General features: G+C 40.4%; 1 protein-coding gene across 5 annotated transcripts in view; it reads right to left on the reverse strand.

The window, feature by feature from the left end:
• TRPA1 (transient receptor potential cation channel subfamily A member 1) overlaps nt 1–21,527 on the reverse strand; it is a 202,968-nt gene that overhangs the window by 96,946 nt on the left and 84,495 nt on the right. For all 5 annotated transcript variants that reach the window (XM_077492866.1, XM_077492869.1, XM_077492865.1 and 2 more), the window contains one exon: nt 3,483–3,582. In XM_077492866.1, the coding sequence (XP_077348992.1) occupies nt 3,483–3,582 (100 nt within the window). The remainder of the gene's footprint in view (nt 1–3,482; nt 3,583–21,527) is intronic.

Below are 21,527 nucleotides of genomic sequence, written 5' to 3' on the forward strand. Positions count from 1 at the left end.
GGTCAGGGGTGGGTAGTGGGGTCCCCCATGGTTCTGTGCTGGGACCAATCCTATTTAATTTGTTCATAAACAACCTGGAGGATGGGGTAAACAGTTCAATGTCTGTATTTGCAGATTATACTAAGCTAAGCAGGGCAATACCTTCTCTGCAGGATGTGGAAACCTTGCAAAAAGATCTGAACAAATTAATGGGATGGGCAACTACATGACAAATAAGGTTCAATGTAGAAAAATTTAAAATAATGCATTTGGTAGGCAAAAATATGAATGCAATTTATACACTGGGGGGGAAACCTCTGGGGGAATCTAGGATGGAAAAGGACCTAGTAGATGATAGGCTCAGCAATGGCATGCAATGCCAAGCTGCTGCTAACAAAGCAAACCGAATATTGGCATGCATTAAAAAGGGGATTAATTCCAGAGATAAAACGATAATTCTCCTGCTCTACAAGACTCTGGGCTGGCCGCACTTAGAGTATGCTGTCCAGTTCTGGGCACCAGTCCATTGGAAGAATGTACTGGAAATGTAGCGAGTACAAAGAAGGGCAACAAAGCTTATGAATGGTCTGGAGGATATTAGTTATAAGGAAAGGTTGTGAGCACTGAACTTTTTCTCTCTAGAGAAGAGATGCTTGAGGGGGATATGATTTCAATATACAAATATCATACTGGTGACCCCACAATAGGGATAATAGGGGACCCCACAATTTTGAAGAAGGGAGTTTAACGAGACTCGTGGCCACTGTAAAATTAGAAGAAATTAGTTTCTAACCTTAAACTACTTAGAGGGTTCTTTACTGTAAGAGTGGCAAAGATGTGGAATTTCCTTCCACAGGCGGTGGTCTCAGCGGGGGGCATTGATAGTTTCAAGAAACTATTTGATAAGCACCTGAATGACTGCAACATACAGGGATATACAATGTAATACTGACATATAATCACACACAAACTTTGGACTTGATGGACTTGTGTCTTTTTTCAACCTCACCTACTATGTAACCATATAAGAAGTATTATAATACTGTAGGTACACAGGTAGCATAATGCACCACAGCTTCACAGGTATCTAAATGCAGCGCTACCCCATGGAGGTTTTACTGGTTTATATGTTGTATTCAGCTTTCTACACTCTTTAGAAAGTGGAGATCATGTTAAAAATCTTTCTTCCTTTTTCAGCAGTACATAGGGGTGGGTGGGGAAAATGGGCTTACACTGTGTGAGAGCTGATTGGAGGAAAGAGACACCCCCCCCTCCACATAGGCTGAGGAATATGCAGAGCTGTAGTCAGAATAGACAAGCTCTCTGCTTATCTTCCTCTAAGCTCCCTCCCTGGCACAAAGTTTTATCTCATGTGTCCGAGAACTTGTCAGAAGTGACTCAATCTGATAACAGAGGAATGGAGCACCAGAGAGAAACACTTAGAGCTTTGGAGAGCGATAAGTAAACACTACAGATATACAGTATGTGCTTCAACTCAGTTCAACTTTCACGAATGGGGTTTACAACCACTTTAAACTATTCAGACTTGAGGACAACTTTCTTAGTAGAACTGTGTAGCAGACTGTACAGAATGGAGCTCTCCCTTTCTTAGTAGAAAGAGTTGAATGGGGCCTGCTTTCCTGGACACCAGCCAGGGTCCCCTTTAGTCTACACCCAGCAGCTGACTTCTAGCACCTAGAGGGAGATTCAGCAACACCAGTCTCTAGGATCCCTTACGGGGGTCTGTACTCACAAGACCCTGGTCACAGGTCACCATATGATACCAGACTGGATCCATCGACATCTCCCCTTAGTCCACTCTCAGGAAAGCCCTAGGTTTAAGCATTCACTGTTCAGGGCCTCAGGTTGTCCTCCCCAGCTGGACCTCTCCTCCCAAGAGGAAGACCCAGATCCCATATACTCACTAAACATAAATAGCAGCACCCAGCATGCTCAGGGGCACCACTTCCTGTAATTGCCTGGGAGGGCATTCATATTCATGCTGCTGATCTGCATGGGTCACTCCTGTTCACCCAGATCCTTCCAAGGTTGTCTGGGCACAAAGGAGCCAATCACAGCAGTAGCACTGTGAGTCACACACAATACCCTCAATAAACAACTGAAGCTTTTCTGTTAAAGAAACAAGCTGCTATGTTTTACCCATAACTCTCCTGTTAACTACTTGCTGACCGCCACACGGACATTTACGTTGACAGAATGGCATGGACAGGCAAATGGGCGTACAGGTCCCTTTAAATTTGCTGCCATGTGATCGCACGCATTACCCTGCCTCGAGCTCCGCGAGTGTGATCGTGGGTCCCGCGGACTCGATGTCTGCGGAGATACCCGCGATCGTATTACGGAGAGGAAGAATGGGGAAATGCTGATGTAAACAAGCATTTCCCCATTCTTCCTAGTGACAGGACACTTATCACAGCTCCCAGTGATCTGGAGCGGTGATCAGTGTCATGATAAATGTAGTCCATCCCCCCTACAGTTAGAACACATCCCTAGGACACACTTAACCCCTGCAGCTCCCCCTTCACTGCCAGTCACATTTACACAATAATCAATGCATTTTTAATCGCACCAATCACTGTATAAATGTGAATGGTCCCAAAATAGCACCAAAAGTGTCTGATCTGTCTGCCATAATGTCGCAGTCATGATAAAAATTGCTGATCGCCGCCATTACTAGTAAAAGAAAAAAGTTAATAATAGGAATGCCATAAAACCATCCCCTATTTTGTAGATGCTAAAACTTTTACGCAAACCAATCAGTAAACGCTTATTGTAATTTATTTTACCAAAACTATGTAGAAGAATACATATCAGTCTAAACTGAGGAAAAAAATGTTTCTTTATATATTTTTTGAGGATATTTATTAGCAAAAAGTAAAAAATAATGCGTTTTTTTTTTTCAAAATTGTCTCTCTTTTTTTGTTTATAGCACAAAAAATAAAAACCGCAGAGGTGATCAAATACCACCAAAAGAAAGCTCTATTTGTGGGGAAAAAAGGACGCCAATTTTGTTTGGGAGCCATGTCCCACAACTGTGCAATTGTCAGTTGAAATTACGCAATGCAGAATTGCAAAAAGTGCTCTGGTCTTTGGCTAGCCAAATGGTCTGGGGCTTAAGTGGTTAAGCGGGAGACCACACTATATTAAACTATCTACATCCTAGCACCTATCTAGGAGGGTGCAACATAAGGTTCAAATAGTATACATTATATATGGTTTAATGAACAGAGAAAATAGATTGAACTGGATAAAGTTTAGTTTTCCAGGAAAGTAAATAGAAAAGTAAATAGTAAAGTGAGCCATAAACATATTAAATAAGACAAATTAAATTACTGGCAATATAACAAACATATACCTTTGACAATTAACCAGGTAAAGCCATTAACAGAAAATTAGGTGACTATCATAAAATGTTGTAGATTCAAATTTAAGGTTTGGCATAATAAGATAATTGGATTAAGTGTTCAGGACAAACCCTGTACCTTTTTCAAGGAGTAAATTCACAGTTTTCCAAGCAGAGCATGAAGTGGCCAGCAGCAGAGGTGTACGAAACTCGTTATCGACACTGTCAATATTTGCTCCCTGTAAATAGGAGAAGAAGGTGAGTACATAATGGAGCAATGCTAAAATAAGACAGGCAATAATCAGTCTCCAATCTGTCTATGGAAAGGACATAATCTGTTATTAATAATGGACTAATAGCTACACACTGAACCACAAAATTACTTGAAAAAAAAAAAAATATTGGCTTTGGGATATATAAAACATTACAGCCTGTGCCAAAACTACCAGAGTGTGGGGTGTCTATTTTAATAGCAAGACAGACACCATGGAAGGAACAAGGGCTACACATTGACGAGGAAGGTTGCCTCTTGATAGTAAAGGGTACATTGGGGTGTCAAAAAGTGACATTGGTAAATATATATTTGCCAAATGAAGATCAAGTAACCTCTCTAGAAATCTATCTACAGATTATTCAACAACATAAAGAGGGAATACTAGTGTTAGGAGGTGACCTAAATATGGCTCTGGATCCAATAAAAGATACATCAAAAGGCTCGTCTCATCTATCATATGTCAAATTAAGGAAAGTAAAGAGAATGATGCAAGAATTGCAGCTGATTGATAGCTGGAGGGCTGTTCATACACAGAGCAGAGATTATACATTTTTCTCGGCAAAATATAAATCTTACTCTAGAATTGACTAAATTTTAATCTCCCAGAATGTGATTACATCCCTAGTGGAAGCCTCAATTGGCCTATTTACACTATCAGATCACGCCCCGACAAGTTGTGTGATAGAGTTGGGGGAAGCGGAACCAAGGGAATGGCAATGGAAGTTAAATGAAACATTACTGAAGGATAATGAATATAAGGTAAAATTAGAACAAGAACTAGATGTTTTTTTCGCAACAAATAAAGTAGGAGAAACAACACCTTTTTGTATATGGGAAGCACACAAATGTGTTATGAGAGGAATATTTATATCTCTCGGAGGACATAGAAAATGCAGACTGAATGAAACGATCGATAATTTGCTTAAAGAGATTAGGGAACTAGAAATAGTACATAAAAAATCACAAGCACAAGCAGTAGAACAGAAATTAGATGGTTTGCGTGAAAAATTAAATCTCCAATTAACAGAAAAAGTGAAAGCAAAGCTAACTCGGGGGAAGCAGAGATTCTATGAATTTGGGAATAAACCAGGGAGACTGCTGGCAAATGCTCTAAGAGACAGCACAACCAGGAATTCAATTACACAATTTAAGACAGAGAGTGATGAAATGGTTAATACATCGCAGAAAATCGCTCAGGTATTTAAAGAATACTATGAGAAGCTATATCAGCCGGAAAAGAAATCTACTTTGGCAGAGGAGTTAAAAAAAGGAGAGATAGCTAGAGAATATATTGAAAGGACAGAATTGCCAAAAATAACAGAGGAAATGGCTAGAGAAATAGATGTACCAATCACTCTAGAAGAAGTTTCAAAAGCATTAAAAATATTGAAACTAGGTAAATCACCAGGTCCAGATGGATTTACTTTGTCATATTATAGAATGTTCACAGAGAAATTGGCTCCGAGATTCATGGAAGCCTATAACTCAATACGGGAAGGGAAGCAAATTCCAACAGAAACGTTACTGGCGCATATAACAGTAATACCAAAAGAAGGAAAGGATCCCTCTCAGTGTCCCAGCTACCGACCTATTTTGTTGTTGAATGTGGATCTTAAATTGTTCACAAAGATATTAGCTATGAGATTGATAAATTTGATACCGGAATTAATACACCCTGATCAAGTGGGATTCGTCCCAGGGAGAGAAGGAAGAGAAAATACGCAACGAGTGGTGAACACAATTTACCTGGTACAAAAATTGCATAAGTCAATGGTGATAGTATCTGCGGATGCAGAAAAAGCGTTTGATCGGGTAGATTGGATATTCTTAAAAGCGGTATTACAACATATAGGCCTGGGGGAGGGGATGCTGAGATGGATCCTTAACTTATATTCAAAACCAAGTGCTAGGGGGAAAGTGAATGATAGATTATCAGAGCCATTCTCCATTTTAAATGGAACACGCCAGGGATGTCCCCCTACCCATTCACCTGGAAAGTAGTGGTGTAGTGTTAAAAATTACAATAGACAGTTTTTGATAAGTCTTTTATTAAAAATCTTCTTCTCTGCTTCTTCCTCTGGTCTTCCTACACCTTCTCCCGTATCTTCGTCCTCCGGTCTTCTCCTTCTTCTGTCTTCTTCTTCTGCTCTTCTTCCTTTTCCGCCGCTTTCACCGACGACCCTTGGTCAGGTCAGGACAATAGCACAGCGCCCCCACTGGATCACTGAAAAGAACAGATACTACGCTTGATTTTAGCCAAAAGGCAAAGAAGCTACATGTGCTGATCGGATGTTTGATGGTGGCCATAGAGCAGTAGTGGTTTGGGAATTTTTAATGTCTTGTACTGAGGTGGGGAGAAAGTGACGGAGGCAGAGATGAGGAGGATTAGAGTGGAAGAAGCTCTGTACCTTCCCACACCAAATCTGATATGATGTATGATTGACAGGGCTTGGCTGTGAGTTTGACATTCAGGTCTTAGTATTTTATTAGAGCAAGTACTGTGTAAATGCAAGACTGCAAATAGTGTCTGCAGGCTTCATTCATCGATGCACAGGGGGTATTTACTAAAAATGGAGCATGCAAAATCTGGTGCAGCTCTGCATAGAAACCAATCAGCTGCCAGGTTTTATTCCCAAAGCTTAACTCTTTCATGCCTAAACCTATTTCTGTCATTTGTTGCTTACAAGCTAGAATTCATATTTTTTGCTAGAAAATGAATTAGAACCCCCAAACATTATATACAGACCCTAGAGAATAAAATGGCGATCGCTGCAATATTTTATGTCACATGGTATTTGCGCAACGGTCCTTCAAACGCAATTTTTTTGGAAAAAAATACACTTTCATGAATTTACTAAACAGTAAAGTTAGCGCAATTTTTTGTAAAAATATGAAAGATGATATTACGCCAAGTAAATAGATACCTAACATGTCATGCTTTGAAATTGCGCAGACTTGTGGAATGGCGACAAACTACAGTACCTAAAATTCTCCTTAGGCGTCGCTTTAAAAAAATGTATTGGTTACCAGGTTAGAGTTACAGAGGAGGTCTTTTGCTATAAATATTGCTCTCACTCTGACGATCGCGGTGATACATTACATGTGTGATTTGAGCACCGTTTACATTTGTGGACATGACTTACATATGCATTTTCTGTGCTGCGCGAGCACGCGGAGATAGGGGCACTTTACAATTTTTTTTCTTATTTTCTTTTATGTTTTTACATTTTGTCCTTTTAAACATCCCTTGTGACAGTAATAGGTGGTGTCAGATACTCTTTATGGAGGGATCAGGGGTCTAATAGACCCTAAATCCCTCTTTTGCACCTAAAAGTATACATATCACCAAAATCTGCAATTCTGAATACTGTCATTTTTTTTAAATCGGCACCATTGGCCTGATCAGAGACCCAAACAAAGCCAAATCCGGGAAGAGCGGAAGAAGGTGGCGGGAGGGGGGGACGTCACATCCCGCTTCATTAGGATAACAGCCACATCAGTTTTTATCACTAAAAAACAAACTGCTGGCTCTTAAAAAACAGTACCGTGGTGATGCCTGCAGCTACAGGCATCACCCCAGTTTAACCCCTTCAAGCCATGAATGCAAATTTGCGTACACTCGTGCGAAGGGGTTAATTAAACAAGCTGAAGTTAGAAGGTGATTGGCTACCATGCTCAGCTATGACAGATTCTGAGTACACCCGTTTTAGTAAATATCCCCCATTATAGCAATATTATTACAATATTTTTAATGAGTGTTTTTAATTTTTTTTTCATTCACACAACATATCGACGTTCTTTGATTTTCACATAATGCAAAATTCAGCAACCATGCAAGTGAAAACAAAAATGTTAAATAAAAAATGTTCCTAATAAATTCATTGTTAACAGCTATTATCCTATTTTCTTTTTGCCTTTGCTATTTGTTTGTCAATTGTTTCAAATGTTTGTTTTTATCATTTATATTTAAACCTTCTAGATCTGTCTTTTAATCATTTATTTTATAATACCACTGGTTAAGCTTACGAAAAGCATAATTTAATTTTGTTTAATGTAGACTATAAAATAACTTTTAGAAGATGTTGCCAACAAAAATGAAATATGTATATATCTTAAGAAAATAGGCTATAGAGAAAGGGAAAAGAGAGGCTGAGAGAAGCAATAGCCTGTTTAAATAAACAGTCACCTTTAGGAATGGTATGTTTTACTTTTATTTCCAATGTACATAGACATGTCAATGATGAATTTGTAAAAAATCTAAAATTATTCCATGAAATTAGGTATTTATTATCCCATTATATCTTCACAGCTGGATAACATCCTTTCCCTCTCCTAGCTCTGACAAGTCTGGTGCCTAGTATATTCCTTTGGATAGTCCAACACAAGACCCAGGACAGGAAAATACTGCACCGTGTATCTAGTTTAATTTCACTACTATATATATATATATATATATATATATATATATATATATATACTGCTCAAAAAAATTAAGGGAATACTTTTTAATCAGAGTATAGCATTAAGTCAATTAAACTCCTGGGATATTGATCTGGTCAGTTAGGTGGCAGAGGGGGCTGTTAATCAGTTTCAGCTGCTTTGGTGTTAATGAAATTAACAACAGGTGCACTAGATGGGCAACAACGAGACAACCTTCAAAACAGGAATGGTTTTACAGGTGGAGGGCACTGACATTTTTTTTCCCTACTCGTCTTTTCTGACTGTTTTTCACTAGTTTTGCATTTGGCTAAGGTCAGTGTCACTACTGGTAGTATGAGACGATACTTGGACCCTATAGACGTTATACAGGCAGTCAAATTCCTCCAGGATGGCATATCACTACATACCATTGCCAGAAGGTTTGCTGTGTCTCCCAGCACAGTCTCAAGAGCATGGAGGAGATTCCAGGAGACAGGCAGTTAACTCTAGAAGAGCGGGACAGGGTTGTAGAAGGTCCTTAACCCATCAGCAGAACCAGTATCTGCTCCTTTGTGCAAGAAGGAACAGGATGAGCACTACCAGAGCCCTATGAAATGACCTCCAGCAGGCCACTGGTGTGAATGTCTCTGACCAAACAATCAAAAACAGACTTCATGAGGGTGGCCTGAGTTCCCAGCATCCTCTAGTAGGCCCTGTGCTCACTGCTTGGCACTGTGGAGCTCGATTGGCATTTGCTATTGAAAACCTGAATTGGCAGGTTCGCCACTGGCACCCTGTGCTTTTCTTAGATGAGATCAAGTTCACCCTGAGCACATGGGACAGATGTAACAGAGTCTGGAGAAGCTGTGGAGAATGATATGCTGCCTGTAACATCATTCAGCATGACCAGTTTGGTGGTGGGTCAGTGATGGTTTGGAGAGGCATATCCATGGAGGCATCCACAGACCACTACAGGCTAGACAATGGCTCCTTGACTGCTATTTGGCATTGGGATTAAATCCTTGGACCCACTGTCAGACCCTACGACATTTATACAGTAATCAGTAGACATGTGAATTAGTTTTCGTCCGAATGCATTTTCATCCAGAATCTGAAAACTGAAAGATCCGACATAAACAAATGCTTTATTTTAGTTTTTGTTGTGACAACAGTTGGATATAGATGGGAGATTCGACATGACACTGACAATAGCGATCTGTGTCCATTGAACCTGTGGTCGAATGTGCCTAACTCGTGCTCAATTAGTCCAAGATTATTCTACATAGAGAGAAAAGATTTGGCATTATAGAGACAATAGCAAAAAAGGTTGAATGTGCCTAACCCAACTCTATTAGTCCAAGACAATTCGACATAGAGAGAAAAGATTCGACATGAAGGTTCAACGAAGCAGTCGCCGCGAGCAGACATTTTTGGTCAAATGCTCTGCCCATAGGCTATAGAAGAATTCTAATGTTGGTTGACTAGTAATAATAATTAATAAATATAATTATTACTAGTGCCATACAACATTAGAATTCTACTATAGCTTGTAGGTGGAACATTCGACCAGAAATGTACGATTGCGGTGTTGTACAGTTTAGCTGCTCCGTCGATTCTTCTTAGAACATTCGACAGACACCATAAGCCTTCAATGACAGATTGGACCTTAATTATTTCGGATTTTTGGATGAATGCATTTTTTAGCAAAACAAAATAAATAAAAGCGAATTTCGGGAGTAACTAAATAAATTTATTTTTCGGACCAAAACCATATTCCGAAACAAAATATTTCAGTGTGCACATGTCTAGTAATCAGTGCATTTTTATATCACTGATATCTGCATTATTGTAAATGGTCCCAAAAATGTGTCAAAAGTTTCCAATTTGTCCGCTGCAATATCGCAGTACCGATAAAAATCACAGATCGCCACCATTACTAGTGAAAAAATAATAATAATAAAAATGCCATTAATCTATCCCCTATTTTGTAGATGCTATAACTTTTGTGCAAACCAATCAATATACGCTTATTGGGATTTTTTTTTACCAAAAATATGTAGAAAAATACATATCGGCCTAAACTGAGGAAAAAAATAGTTTTTTGAAAAAAAAGTGGGATATTTATTATAGGAAAAAGTAAAAGATATTGTGTTTTTTTTCCAAATTGTCGCTCTTCTTTTGTTGATAGCGCAAAAAATAAAAAACGCAGAGGTGATCAAATACCACCAAAAGAAAGCTCTATTTGTGGGAAAAAAATACGTCATATTTGTTTGGGTACAGTGTCGCAGACTGCGCAATTATCAGTTAAAGCGACGCAGTGCCGTATCACAAAAAAAGGCCTGGTCATTGAGCAGCCAAATCTTCCGGGGCTGAAGTGGTTAAATGAGGTTGATTTACTAAAGGCAAGTGTATTGTACACTCCAAGTGGAGTTGCTTCAGAGCTTAGTATATTAGGTAAATCTTCATTTTGCAAAGAATAACCAATGACATGGAAGGAAAACCAAAAAAACAGCATTTTGCTTGCACAAGTTTTGATGACAGAAATCAGAAGAGCTTCCCTTCCTTTACTAAGATCAAAAGCAACTTGCAGTGCACAATATATTTGCCTTTAGTCTGCTCACCCAACAATGCAATTTAAATTACTAACAACAACTTACAAAGCCATCCAGAACTCTGCCCCCAGTGACATCACTAGCCTGGTATCAAAATATCAACCAAGCAGCTCTCTTTAGTCCTCCCAAGACCTCCTGCTCTCTAGCTCCCTTGTCACCTCCTCCCATGCTCGCCTCCAGGATTACAGGGGTGTAGATTGTAACCATAAGGGACCCCACATTATGATATCATTTGGCTTAATCATACAATGTCTTTGGCAATATGATGATATACTGTATGGATGATTTGATTACCTTTATGATATATCATTCCAGATATTCCATATGGAATATTCATATAGGAGCTTGACCCTTTTTCAAACTGTGTGTGGACTGTTCCATCTGATCAGGAGGTGGCTGTCATTGACTATGTGAAGACTACACATGATATACTGTTTGACTCCATTTATATATCTTTTTTTTTTGTATACAACTTCAAGGTATGTGGCAATAGATTACTAGACCAATATACTGAGTGATAAGATGTGAACTTGACTGACATTTATATTGTTTATTCTAGTGTATGACTGCATTTAAAATGTCCTGAAGAAGTGGACTAAGCCCCGCGACACGCAACCTGTGTTGGAGCAACGCCAAGTCTTATATCCCAACGGATGTTGGGTTGGTGATATTCAACACTAAGAAGAACATAATTGTGTTCAAATTTTGATGTCATGTTTGTGGTACATACAGTATGTGCAATTTCATGTTTCCTCAATGTTTTTATTTTATATAATAAATATTTTTGATAATTTTTTACTCATTGGTACAGTTATAGCCCTTCCAGTTTTGTAGTTAGGGTTTTTGTGCAATCAATCTTTCAGGATGAGGTACCGGACTAGCATTGTCCAACTTTGAGGGTTCTCCTTGTGAGACCCTCCTCCCATTTTTCTTTTTCTAAATTAACAAATGCTGTATGCATATGTGTATTATCTTTTGCAAAACAAAACTTTAATTTAACTTTAAAGTATAATTTAACTTTAAGACTAAATCCAATGCATCTAATTTTTTATTTAATAATCTCAGTTTACATCATTTTTAACTTTAAAAAGATTTTTTTATTTTATTTTGCCTTTACATAGTACTTTAGTTGAATTATTTGCTTGTTCTTAAACTGATTTAGATACTTTGTATGAGCTTATCTAATGACTTTTAAAGTCACAGTCAATGCAGTTTATTTGTGTTATTTTATTACTGTATGTTACAGCACTGTCTGCAGTTAGCTAATTGTGAAGATAATTGAGCATATAATGAAAGATCTGGTGTAGTTGTACGTGTTCATGCACCCTAAAATTATTTAATTTTGTCTTCTATCTAATAAGTAAAATGCAATTTTATTTCAATCTATTCTTTTTTTTTCTTCCCTCCTGTTTGGATGAATCATTAACATAGATAATTTTTCTGTCGTGAAACTGATTTTCTGTGTGTTAAATGAACATATTTCTTTCGTATTATCATCTTTTATTAAGCTTTACAGAAATTACATTGTTTGCATCATAGGCTTATTTATAAAACAGATAGTTATTATTTTTCTTTCATTTTAAACTAGAATTTCGATTGCAATGGATTCCTGCAATTGAAAAACTCATAATAATCAAAAGACCCTATTTACCATTTGCCTTTATTGCAGGCATCAGTGGGCAGCTGGAAGAGAAATAGATTCTGATCAACCCAAAAGTTTTTGATTATTTTCATTTTACCAGCGACTTTGACTGGAATTATTACATTTATTGACTAGGGGTTATGGGGGGTCAAAAGAGAAAAGCATATTTAAACAATATTCTATTTAATTTCTACTCTGTGCTCTATTGTAGATGTATTTATACACCCTGGTTGTCCATGTAAAATTAAACTTGGGGTACTGCTATCAGAATGTCTAAATTAACTCAAAGAAAATAAGCCTGAAGGTGAATGCATTTATCTATCACTGGGAAAATCTGAAACTCCCCCTATTCCCCTTCCCCAACACCTCACTGGTTTACAAAACACTTTTGTGGAGCTCTTTTACACTCATCTAAATCCACTTTCAGTGTTCATCACTAATGCAGCTTCCAGGTTTTTTAACTGGTAATCCACACTGCAGTCTGTGCCCACATATTGGTGGCCTCTTTGTGACACCATGCCTGTGAAGGTTATTATTTATGCAGGTCATAATATAGCTAGAAATAGTTCAACTGGACTTTGTATGTAATGTTGACAACATTTCATAGCTTATCCAAGCTACTTGTTTAATCTATAATTAATGTTAGGAATATACCCCAGGATTTATATCCATACAGGTAGTAACAGATATTAATCCTGAGCTAGAAGAGACAAGAGTTTCATAAGATGTCACATCTCTCTTCTCTTGTATTACAACTGCAAAGGCTATTGAGACTGTAAAGTAACATCTGAAAAAAGATGACTCTTGACCATCAAACAGAACTTACGCCAAGCCAAGTATTTCCTTGCAGGACCTTTACGTCAAATACAATGATAGCGACGTAATCTGACGGCTCTCATGCTCCCACCCCCCTTCCTGTCCCCTCCGAGGCAGCTAAAATTGAAGTATTTGCGTATAACATGCACACGCTATTTGCACCCGATTTTCAGGGTGAAAAAGTGCGTGTTATATGCGAATAAATACAGTCTATCCCTCGTCATAATAATTGCTGACATCCCTCTCAAAGTTAAGACCAGAAGGGATGTGAGTCTGGAGCCGATGGATCCAGAAGACCTCCCTATGGCATAACATATGAAAGACTCCCCCTCCCCCCCTTTTGGTACACATACTTTTTCTATGACCTGGACTTTCATGGCCGTAATGTTGCCATTATGGCACCCTCTAAAGTGTTTGGCTATGTTAGTTCCTTTATTTTTGACCGCATTATAAATGTGTTCATAGAAACGATCTCTCAATCGTCTGCCTGACCTACATATTGTACATAACATATATCACAGGTGACCAAGTATATCACGTAATTACTAGTGTTGCAGTTGTAGAAGGATCTATTCTCATATTCCCTTTGACTGGATGATGCTCTAAACATTTTTCCCCCTCAGAATATATACAGAGATTAAGTGAGCGCTAAGAACCAAATTCAATGTATGCCTCCAATCTAGTTGCTCCGGGTGAAAGAATAAAACAAATGATAAAATGAAGCAGTGGTAAAATGTAGATGAAGAAGTCTTCTGGCATAGCTGGGGATAGAACAGAGGCACCACTCTAAGTGCAATAGAAGGTTTGGATAGAATGCATGAAGGTAAAAAATCTTCAGCCTTTAGAACCATTTTAAGCTTTGCCGAAAAAAAGATGAAAGTTGACTGGTTTCTGTGCAGAGCTGTGCCCAATTTCTGCATGTTCCAGTTTTAGTAAATCAACCACATAGTGTGGTATAGCTGTCACATTCTTTGTGTATGTAACTATTAAAGTGATTGTAACCCTAAAAAAATAGAAATCCGGTTCCCTTATAGCAGGTTAAACAGCACAGTACTTGTGTTGTCTAACCTGCCCCTCCTGTAAAAAGATATGGATGATCCTGCCAGTTTCTACTCTCCCCCTGTAAATTGACCACGGTTTATCATGGCTGCTGAGCCCTGATACAGTTTACGTGCCTCCGTCAACCGCAGATCTCCTCTATTCTCTCCTCCTCTCCCCCCCCCACCTGCCTATCAGCTTGTGTGTCTTCTGTGTGAGCTAAAACGATACGTGACTCGCGGCCATGCTACACCTCTAATCCAGGGCTAATTTTAATAAAAACGTATATATTACATTATGAATGCATACAAGTGAGGGACTAGTAGTGTATGTAATTGTTAGGTTTACAAACGCTTTAATGATAACTACATTTGACCCAGATCTACAGTATAAAATTATACAGTACCATGCTGAGTACCTCATACCTGTATTGATCATATAGAGTATACTGTGGTAATACATTTTCATAAATCTAAGTCCAAATCTAGTCAAAGCTTTTTTTTTTCTTACTTTTAGATAAAGTGGTTAAAGTTTTTGTTTTTTTTTAATTCCTGTGGGGGATCTTTTTCTAACTTCCTGTTTATGTGGCAGGTGTCAGATAGAGCATGGAAGATTGTAACCTCTCCCCATTGGAGACAGGCCAGCAAAGAATATTTTTTTTAGTTTTAGAACATTTGTCAGAATTGTATTGCTGTCCAAGCCCCCAGAAGAATAAGAGGTAACTCCTCTATGGAGACACAGACAGCATTAAATACAACAACATACAGGGGACCGCACATACAGGGGTTCTTCCAAAGAAGTGGGGTTCTTTAAATAAGTGGCACTCCCGCTATTGCACCATCCATCTGAACATTTTTGTCTCTCTTCACAGGTAAATCTGCATTTATAGCCCCATCTCCCTCAAACTGAACATTGACTGACTGCTCACATGCATATTTGGTAAATCTGCGTTTATACCCCCATTGCCTTCAAACTGAACATTGACTGACTGCTCACATGCATATTTGGTAAATCTGCATTTATAGCCCCATCTCCCTCAAACTGAACATTGACTGACTGCTCATATGCATATTTGGTAAATCTGTTTGTCACCGCTGTTTCAACTCCATCTGTAGCCATGCTCACATTATTTCAATGTTTATTTAGCTATTACGTCTTACCTAAATTATGGGTTCCCTTATCTTTACAGTTTGGGCCTTTTAGCCCTCTTGCAGTTTAAATGTGATGTGAAAAGATTTGCTCTGCTAGCTGTGTGCCTAATATTACCTCCTGATTGATTAATTGCCAGATTCAACCCACACCCAACACAGTATAAAAAAAAGGTCTTATTTATGGGTGAGCACATACAGGGGACTGCACATACAGGGGTTTCTTCCAAAGAAGTGGGGTTCTTTAACCCCCCTGGCGGTATTCCCGAGTCTGGCTCGGGGTGGAATTTTCATACCAAAAGCGGTATCCCCGAGCCAGACTCGGGACTGCATCTGTGGATCCAGGAGGAGGTTTACTTACCTTCTCCCTCGGATCCAGTGTTGTCTCCCCGCTGTACGAGTGAGCCGTGTCTCGCTCGATGCATCACATCGCCGATCTCCGTGCCCTGCGAGCGTTGCGACGCACGGGGACGGAGATCGGCGCCAAATTCAAAAAGTGAAACAAACAGTAAACATACAGTATAATGTAATCTTACAGATTACATTGCTGTATGTAAACATTTCACATCCCCGTTGTCCCTAGTGGTCTGCCCAGTGTCCTGCATGCAGTTTTATGTAATAAAAACTGTTCTTTATGCCTGGAAACTGGAGATTGTCCATAGCAACCAAACTGTCATTTTACATCAAAAATGGCTTTAGACCAGCTAGAAAACAGCGATAATAAATTGGAATCACTCGCAGAATTGAGGGATAGCGATTTGTGGGGAGATCCGTCCTCAAATACTGAAAAGTAATGACAGTGACAATTCTGCAACTGAGCAAATTTCATTGTTTTTGATTTGATTACATTATTGAATAATTTTTATTATTGTTATATTATTATTTGGTACAGTTATTTATAATTATTTATTATATTATAATTTATGATTTCATTTTTCAAACTTTATTATACCCGGGATGTCTGCTAGACTCTGGTTTGGACAGATTTAAGTGAGTTATTCCTAAGAATTGCAGGACTACAATATAAAACGCCAAATTTTCATGCAAAATAATGGTACCGCTTTTAGCACCTAAAATCCGAAATAATCGTACCGCCAGGGAGGTTAAATAAGTGGCACTTTCACTCTTGCACTTCAGTGATTTGCACAAAGCAAACCACAGCATACAGAAAGTGGCCTAACTTCCAAATTACCTCACCTTCCTCTCTGAAACATGCACTCTATACCTCTCCTCCTTTTCACAATTGCAGCCTCTCTCCTCAAACTCATTTTTCTTCACCCCTCTTCTCCACCCCACAATCTGTACATATCACCCTCACTTCTCCCCTCTTCTCCCCTCTCCCTAATACTGCACTCACCACATTTTTCTAACTCTAAGCCCACTTGCTAACAAACACCCCAGGATACTGAAGCATGTCCCTTCATACAAATCGTATTTTCATATTACCCCCCTTACTTTCCTGCTTCTCCTAACCGCTGGAGATATTTCCCCTAGCCCTGGGCCTCCCTTATTTAACTGTGCCCAACACACCCATCACCATCACCCTACACCCTGGCAGTAGTAGCAATCTATGCAATTTAGTCTCTGTTCCTCTTCTTCCCAACGCCAGCCTCCCCTCTCCTGCGCCCTATGGAACGCTCGCTCTGTCTGCAACAAACTCACCGCTGTTCATGACCTCTTTGTCACTAATTCCTTTAATCGACTTGCTCTCAAAACTGGATCCACGAATCTGACACCCCTTCTCCTGCTTCCCTCTCCTAGGGTGGCCTTCATTGGACTCACTCCCCTAGGCCTAATGGACGCAAGGGAGGTGGAGAGGGATTTTTTTCTCCTCCCAAAGCATCTTCCAGGTTATTCACTCCCCTTCCTCTCTTTCCCTCTCATCATTTGAAGCTCACTGTATACGTCTATTCTCTCCTACTTCCCTACAAATTGCTGTGATCTACCAGCCCCCTGGACCATTATCGACTTTCCTTGATGAGTTTTCTGCCTGGCTACCCTACTTTCTTCCTTCAGAAATTATCACAATCGTTCTCTGTGATTTCAACATCCCTGCTAATACAAACACTCCTGCTACTTCTAAACATCTTAGTCTAACCTCTTCATTTGACCTGAAGCAATGGGTACAGACGTCTACTCATTCTGATGGCAACACCTTTGACCTTGTATTCTCCTACCTTTGCACTCCGTGCAACTTCTCAAACAATCATTTTCCTCTCTACGGTCATCACCTTATTAGTTTCTCTCTCTCTCCCTGTTTTCCACCACCTTTCCCTCCAATCGCCTAACCATCGCCCGTAGAAACTTTCGCAACTTCAACACTTCTCTCCTCTATTCTGCTACTGACCACCTCTATGACAAAATCTCTCTCCTGTCCTGCCCCAACCAAGCCACTTCCATCTACAATAAATCCCTGTCCTCCACCCTGGACAAGCTTGCTCCCCTCACTAGATGCAGAATCAGGCCTCAACCCCTACAACCCTGGCAAACAGATTACACTAAAATTCTCAAAAAACGTAGTCGCGCTCTTGAGCATCTGTGACACAAGACCAAGTCTCTCAATGACTTCAACCAATACAAATCTGCCCTCCAAAAATAAATTTTTTTCCTCCAGACTGCCAAGCAGACCTATTTTACAACTCTTATTAACACCTTCTCGTCCAGTTCCCTGAAACTTTTCTCTACCTTGAACTCTCTACTTCGTCCTCCACCGCCTCCACCCACTGACTCACTCACTGCCCAGGAGATTGCTAATCACTAGGGATGAGCCTAACACCCCCCGGTTCGGTTCGCACCAGAACCTTCGAACGGGCCAAAAATTTGTACGAAATTTAGAACCCTATTAAAGTCTATGGGGCGCGAACGTTCGAAATCAAAAGTGCTAAGTTTTAAGGCTAATATGTAAGATATGCAACAGACAACACCAGCAATAAGGGGTATCTTCAGGTGTATACTGTGCTGGAGGCACACAACACCCACTTTAACTCCTGCAGATGCCTGTATTAGAGAACACCAGCAATAAATGGTAGATACAGGTGTATACTGTGCTGTGCTGGAGGCACACAACACCCACTAACTCCTGCAGATGCCCGTATTAGAGAACACCAGCAACAAAGGGTAGATACAGGTGTATACTGTGCTGGAGGCACACAACACCCACTAACTCCTGCAGATGCCCGTATTAGAGAACACCAGCAAAAAAGGGTAGATACAGGTGTATACTGTGCTGGAGGCACACAACACCCACTAACTCCTGCAGATGCCTGTATTAGAGAACACCAGCAAAAAAGGGTAGATACAGATGTATACTGTGCTGGAGGCACACAACACCCACTAACTCCTGCAGATGCCTGTATTAGAGAACACCAGCAAAAAAGGGTAGCTACAGGTGTATACTGTCCTGGAGGCACACAACACCCACTTTAACTCCTGCAGATTCCTGAGAAAAGAACACACTGTCCCTGCCTATCTTGCTCTTTCCCTGCCTTGCCCGAACACACTACACAGGGCTGCCACGCTGGCAGCCTTATATAGTGTGGGACGTGTACTAAACCCCCTGAGTTATAATTATGGCTCTCCTCGCTGCTGGCGCTGTGATTGGCCAAGCATGTGGGGTCACAGTGCATGCTTGGCCAATCATGAGCCAGAAATGCCCTGTGATGGCGTAGTGCATTGTGGCCCATTCGTGCCACACGAATTTGGTGTGAACACTCCACAAAGTTCTGAATTTGCCGAACAGACGAACGGCCGATGTTCGAGTCGAACATGCGCTCGAGTCGAACACCGAGCTCATCCCTACTAATCACTTCAAAAACAAGATTGATACAAACCGTGATGAAATCTCCAGTCTACAGGTATCTCCCCCAGTTAAGAACCCATTACAACAGGTATAATTGACACTTCCCTTATTCAAATCTGTGACTACAGACGAAGTTACCAAAACTCCTTTCTAACACCTAACCACCTGCCCCCTGGACCATATTCCCTCTGACTCTATCCTACACTCTCTAACTCAAATCTTCAATCTCTCCCTCACCTCTGGCATTTTCCCCAATGCTCTAAAACATGCACTGGTCACCCCCATACTTAAAAAGCAGTTCTTGCACCCTACCAATCTTAACAACCTATGCCCTATCTCCTTGCTCCATTTTCCTCTAAACTCCTTGATTGCTTGGTTTACAACCAACTGATTGACCACCTCATTAAGAATAACCTTATTGATCCCCTTCAATCTGGATTTCGCCCTCAACACTCCACAGAAACTGCTCTTTTAAAATTCACAAATGACCTACGAACTGCAAAAACCAATAGACACTATTCTGTACTCCTACTTCTGTTCCTTTCAGCTGCCTTTGACCCGGTTGACCACCCCCTCCTCCTCAAAAAACTTTACTCCCTTGGTCTCCATGACTGTGTTCTTCAGTGGCTCTCATTCTACCTATCCCAATACACCTTCAGTGTCACTTACAATTCTGCTTCCTCCACTCCTCTTCCCTTCTCCCACCAAGGTTCTGTTCTTTTATTTTCAATCTACACCTCTTCCCTGGGTCAGCTGATAACCTCTCATGGATTTCAATATAATTCTGATGACACACAAATCTATCTCCCCAATCCTCAACTCACTCCCTCAGTCTCCTCACGCATCACTAACTTACTAACAGACATATCTGTATGGATGTCACACTACTTCCTCAAACTCAACTTGTCCAAAACCAAACGTATAATATTTCCTCCCCCACGTGCCTCTTCCCCTGACTTATCGGTCAAGACCAATGACACAACCATCCACCCATCCCCACATGTCATCATGCTAGGTGTTATCCTGGACTCTGAACTCTCCTTACGGCCCCATATACAATCACTTTCCAAAGCTTGCCACCTCAACCTCCGCAACATCTCTAAACGACGTCCCTTTCTAACCAATGAAACCACAAAGCTCCTGATTCACTCCCTGGTTATCTCTCGCCTTGACTTCTGAAATTCCCTCCTCATTGGCTTACCTTTAAATAGACTATCCCCCCTTCAGTCCATCATGAATGCTGCTGCCAGACTCATCCACCTTACAAACCAAAGAGTGTCTGCTACCCCTTTCTGCCAATCGCTCCATTGGCTACCTCTTGCCCAACTAATTAAATTCAAAATACTAACAATAGGTTTCAAAGCCATCCACAACTCTGCCCCCAGCCACATCACTAGCCTAGTCTCAAAATATAAACCTAACCACCCTTTTCGTTCCTCCCAAGACCTCCTGCTCTCTAGCTCCCTCATCACCTCATCCCATTTCCACCTCCAGGACTTCTCCCAAGTCTCGCCCATCCTCTGGAATTTGCTACCCCAATCTGTCAGACTGTCTCCAAATGTATCCACTTTTAGATGATCCCTGAAAACTTTTCTTTTCAGAGAAGCCTATCCTGCCTCCATCTAACAACTGCACTATTTTCTCCATTAGCTCATCCCCCACAGATATTACTCTTTTGTATAACTTGACCCTCCCTCCTAGATTGTAAGCTCTAACAAGCAGGGCTCTGTGATTCCCCCTGTATTGAATTGTATTGTAATTGTACTGTCTGCCCCAATATTGTAAAGCGTTGTGTAAACTGTCAGCGCTATATAAATCCTGTATAGTAATAATAATAATAATAATAATAATAATAATAATAAATAATAACAACAAATCCTCAGTGGGGACACAAACAGCATTTTAAATCATTGCTTAAAACAGAAACATTAACATTTCCTAACTCCCAAGACCACAGTAAAAAAAAAAAAAAAGTTTTTGCTGAAGTTGAGCTTTTACATAGTTAGTAAGGTTGAATAAGGCCGCGTACACACGGGCGGACTGTTCGCCCAACTTTGTCCGCTGAACAGTGTTTGGGCGGACAGTCCGCTCGTGTGTGGGCTTTCAGCGGACAGTTTCAGCGGACAGTTGGACGGACAAGGTTTTTCGGAATTTCCGAAAAACTGTCCGCTGAAACCTTGTTTGAGTGAACAGTCCGCCCGTGTGTAGGCTTGTTCGTCAAACAAAGTTGCGCGCATGCTCAGAAAGGATTTTCACGCCGAAAGCTATAATGCAGTGTATAGGACGTCGTATTTTTCGTCCCGTCGTACGTGCCGTTCACGTCATCGCTCACGGTTTCAGCAAACTGTTCGTCCGTCGTGTGTGGCCATGTCCGTCCATGCTAAGTTTGAGCGGACTGTTTGCCGGACAGAGTTGGGCGAACAGTCCGCGCGTGTG

Source organism: Lithobates pipiens, unplaced genomic scaffold, assembly GCF_037356315.1.
Source record: "Lithobates pipiens isolate NorthernLeopardFrog02 unplaced genomic scaffold, aLitPip1_a1.2 Scaffold_19, whole genome shotgun sequence".
Classification (NCBI taxonomy): Eukaryota; Metazoa; Chordata; class Amphibia; order Anura; family Ranidae; genus Lithobates; species Lithobates pipiens.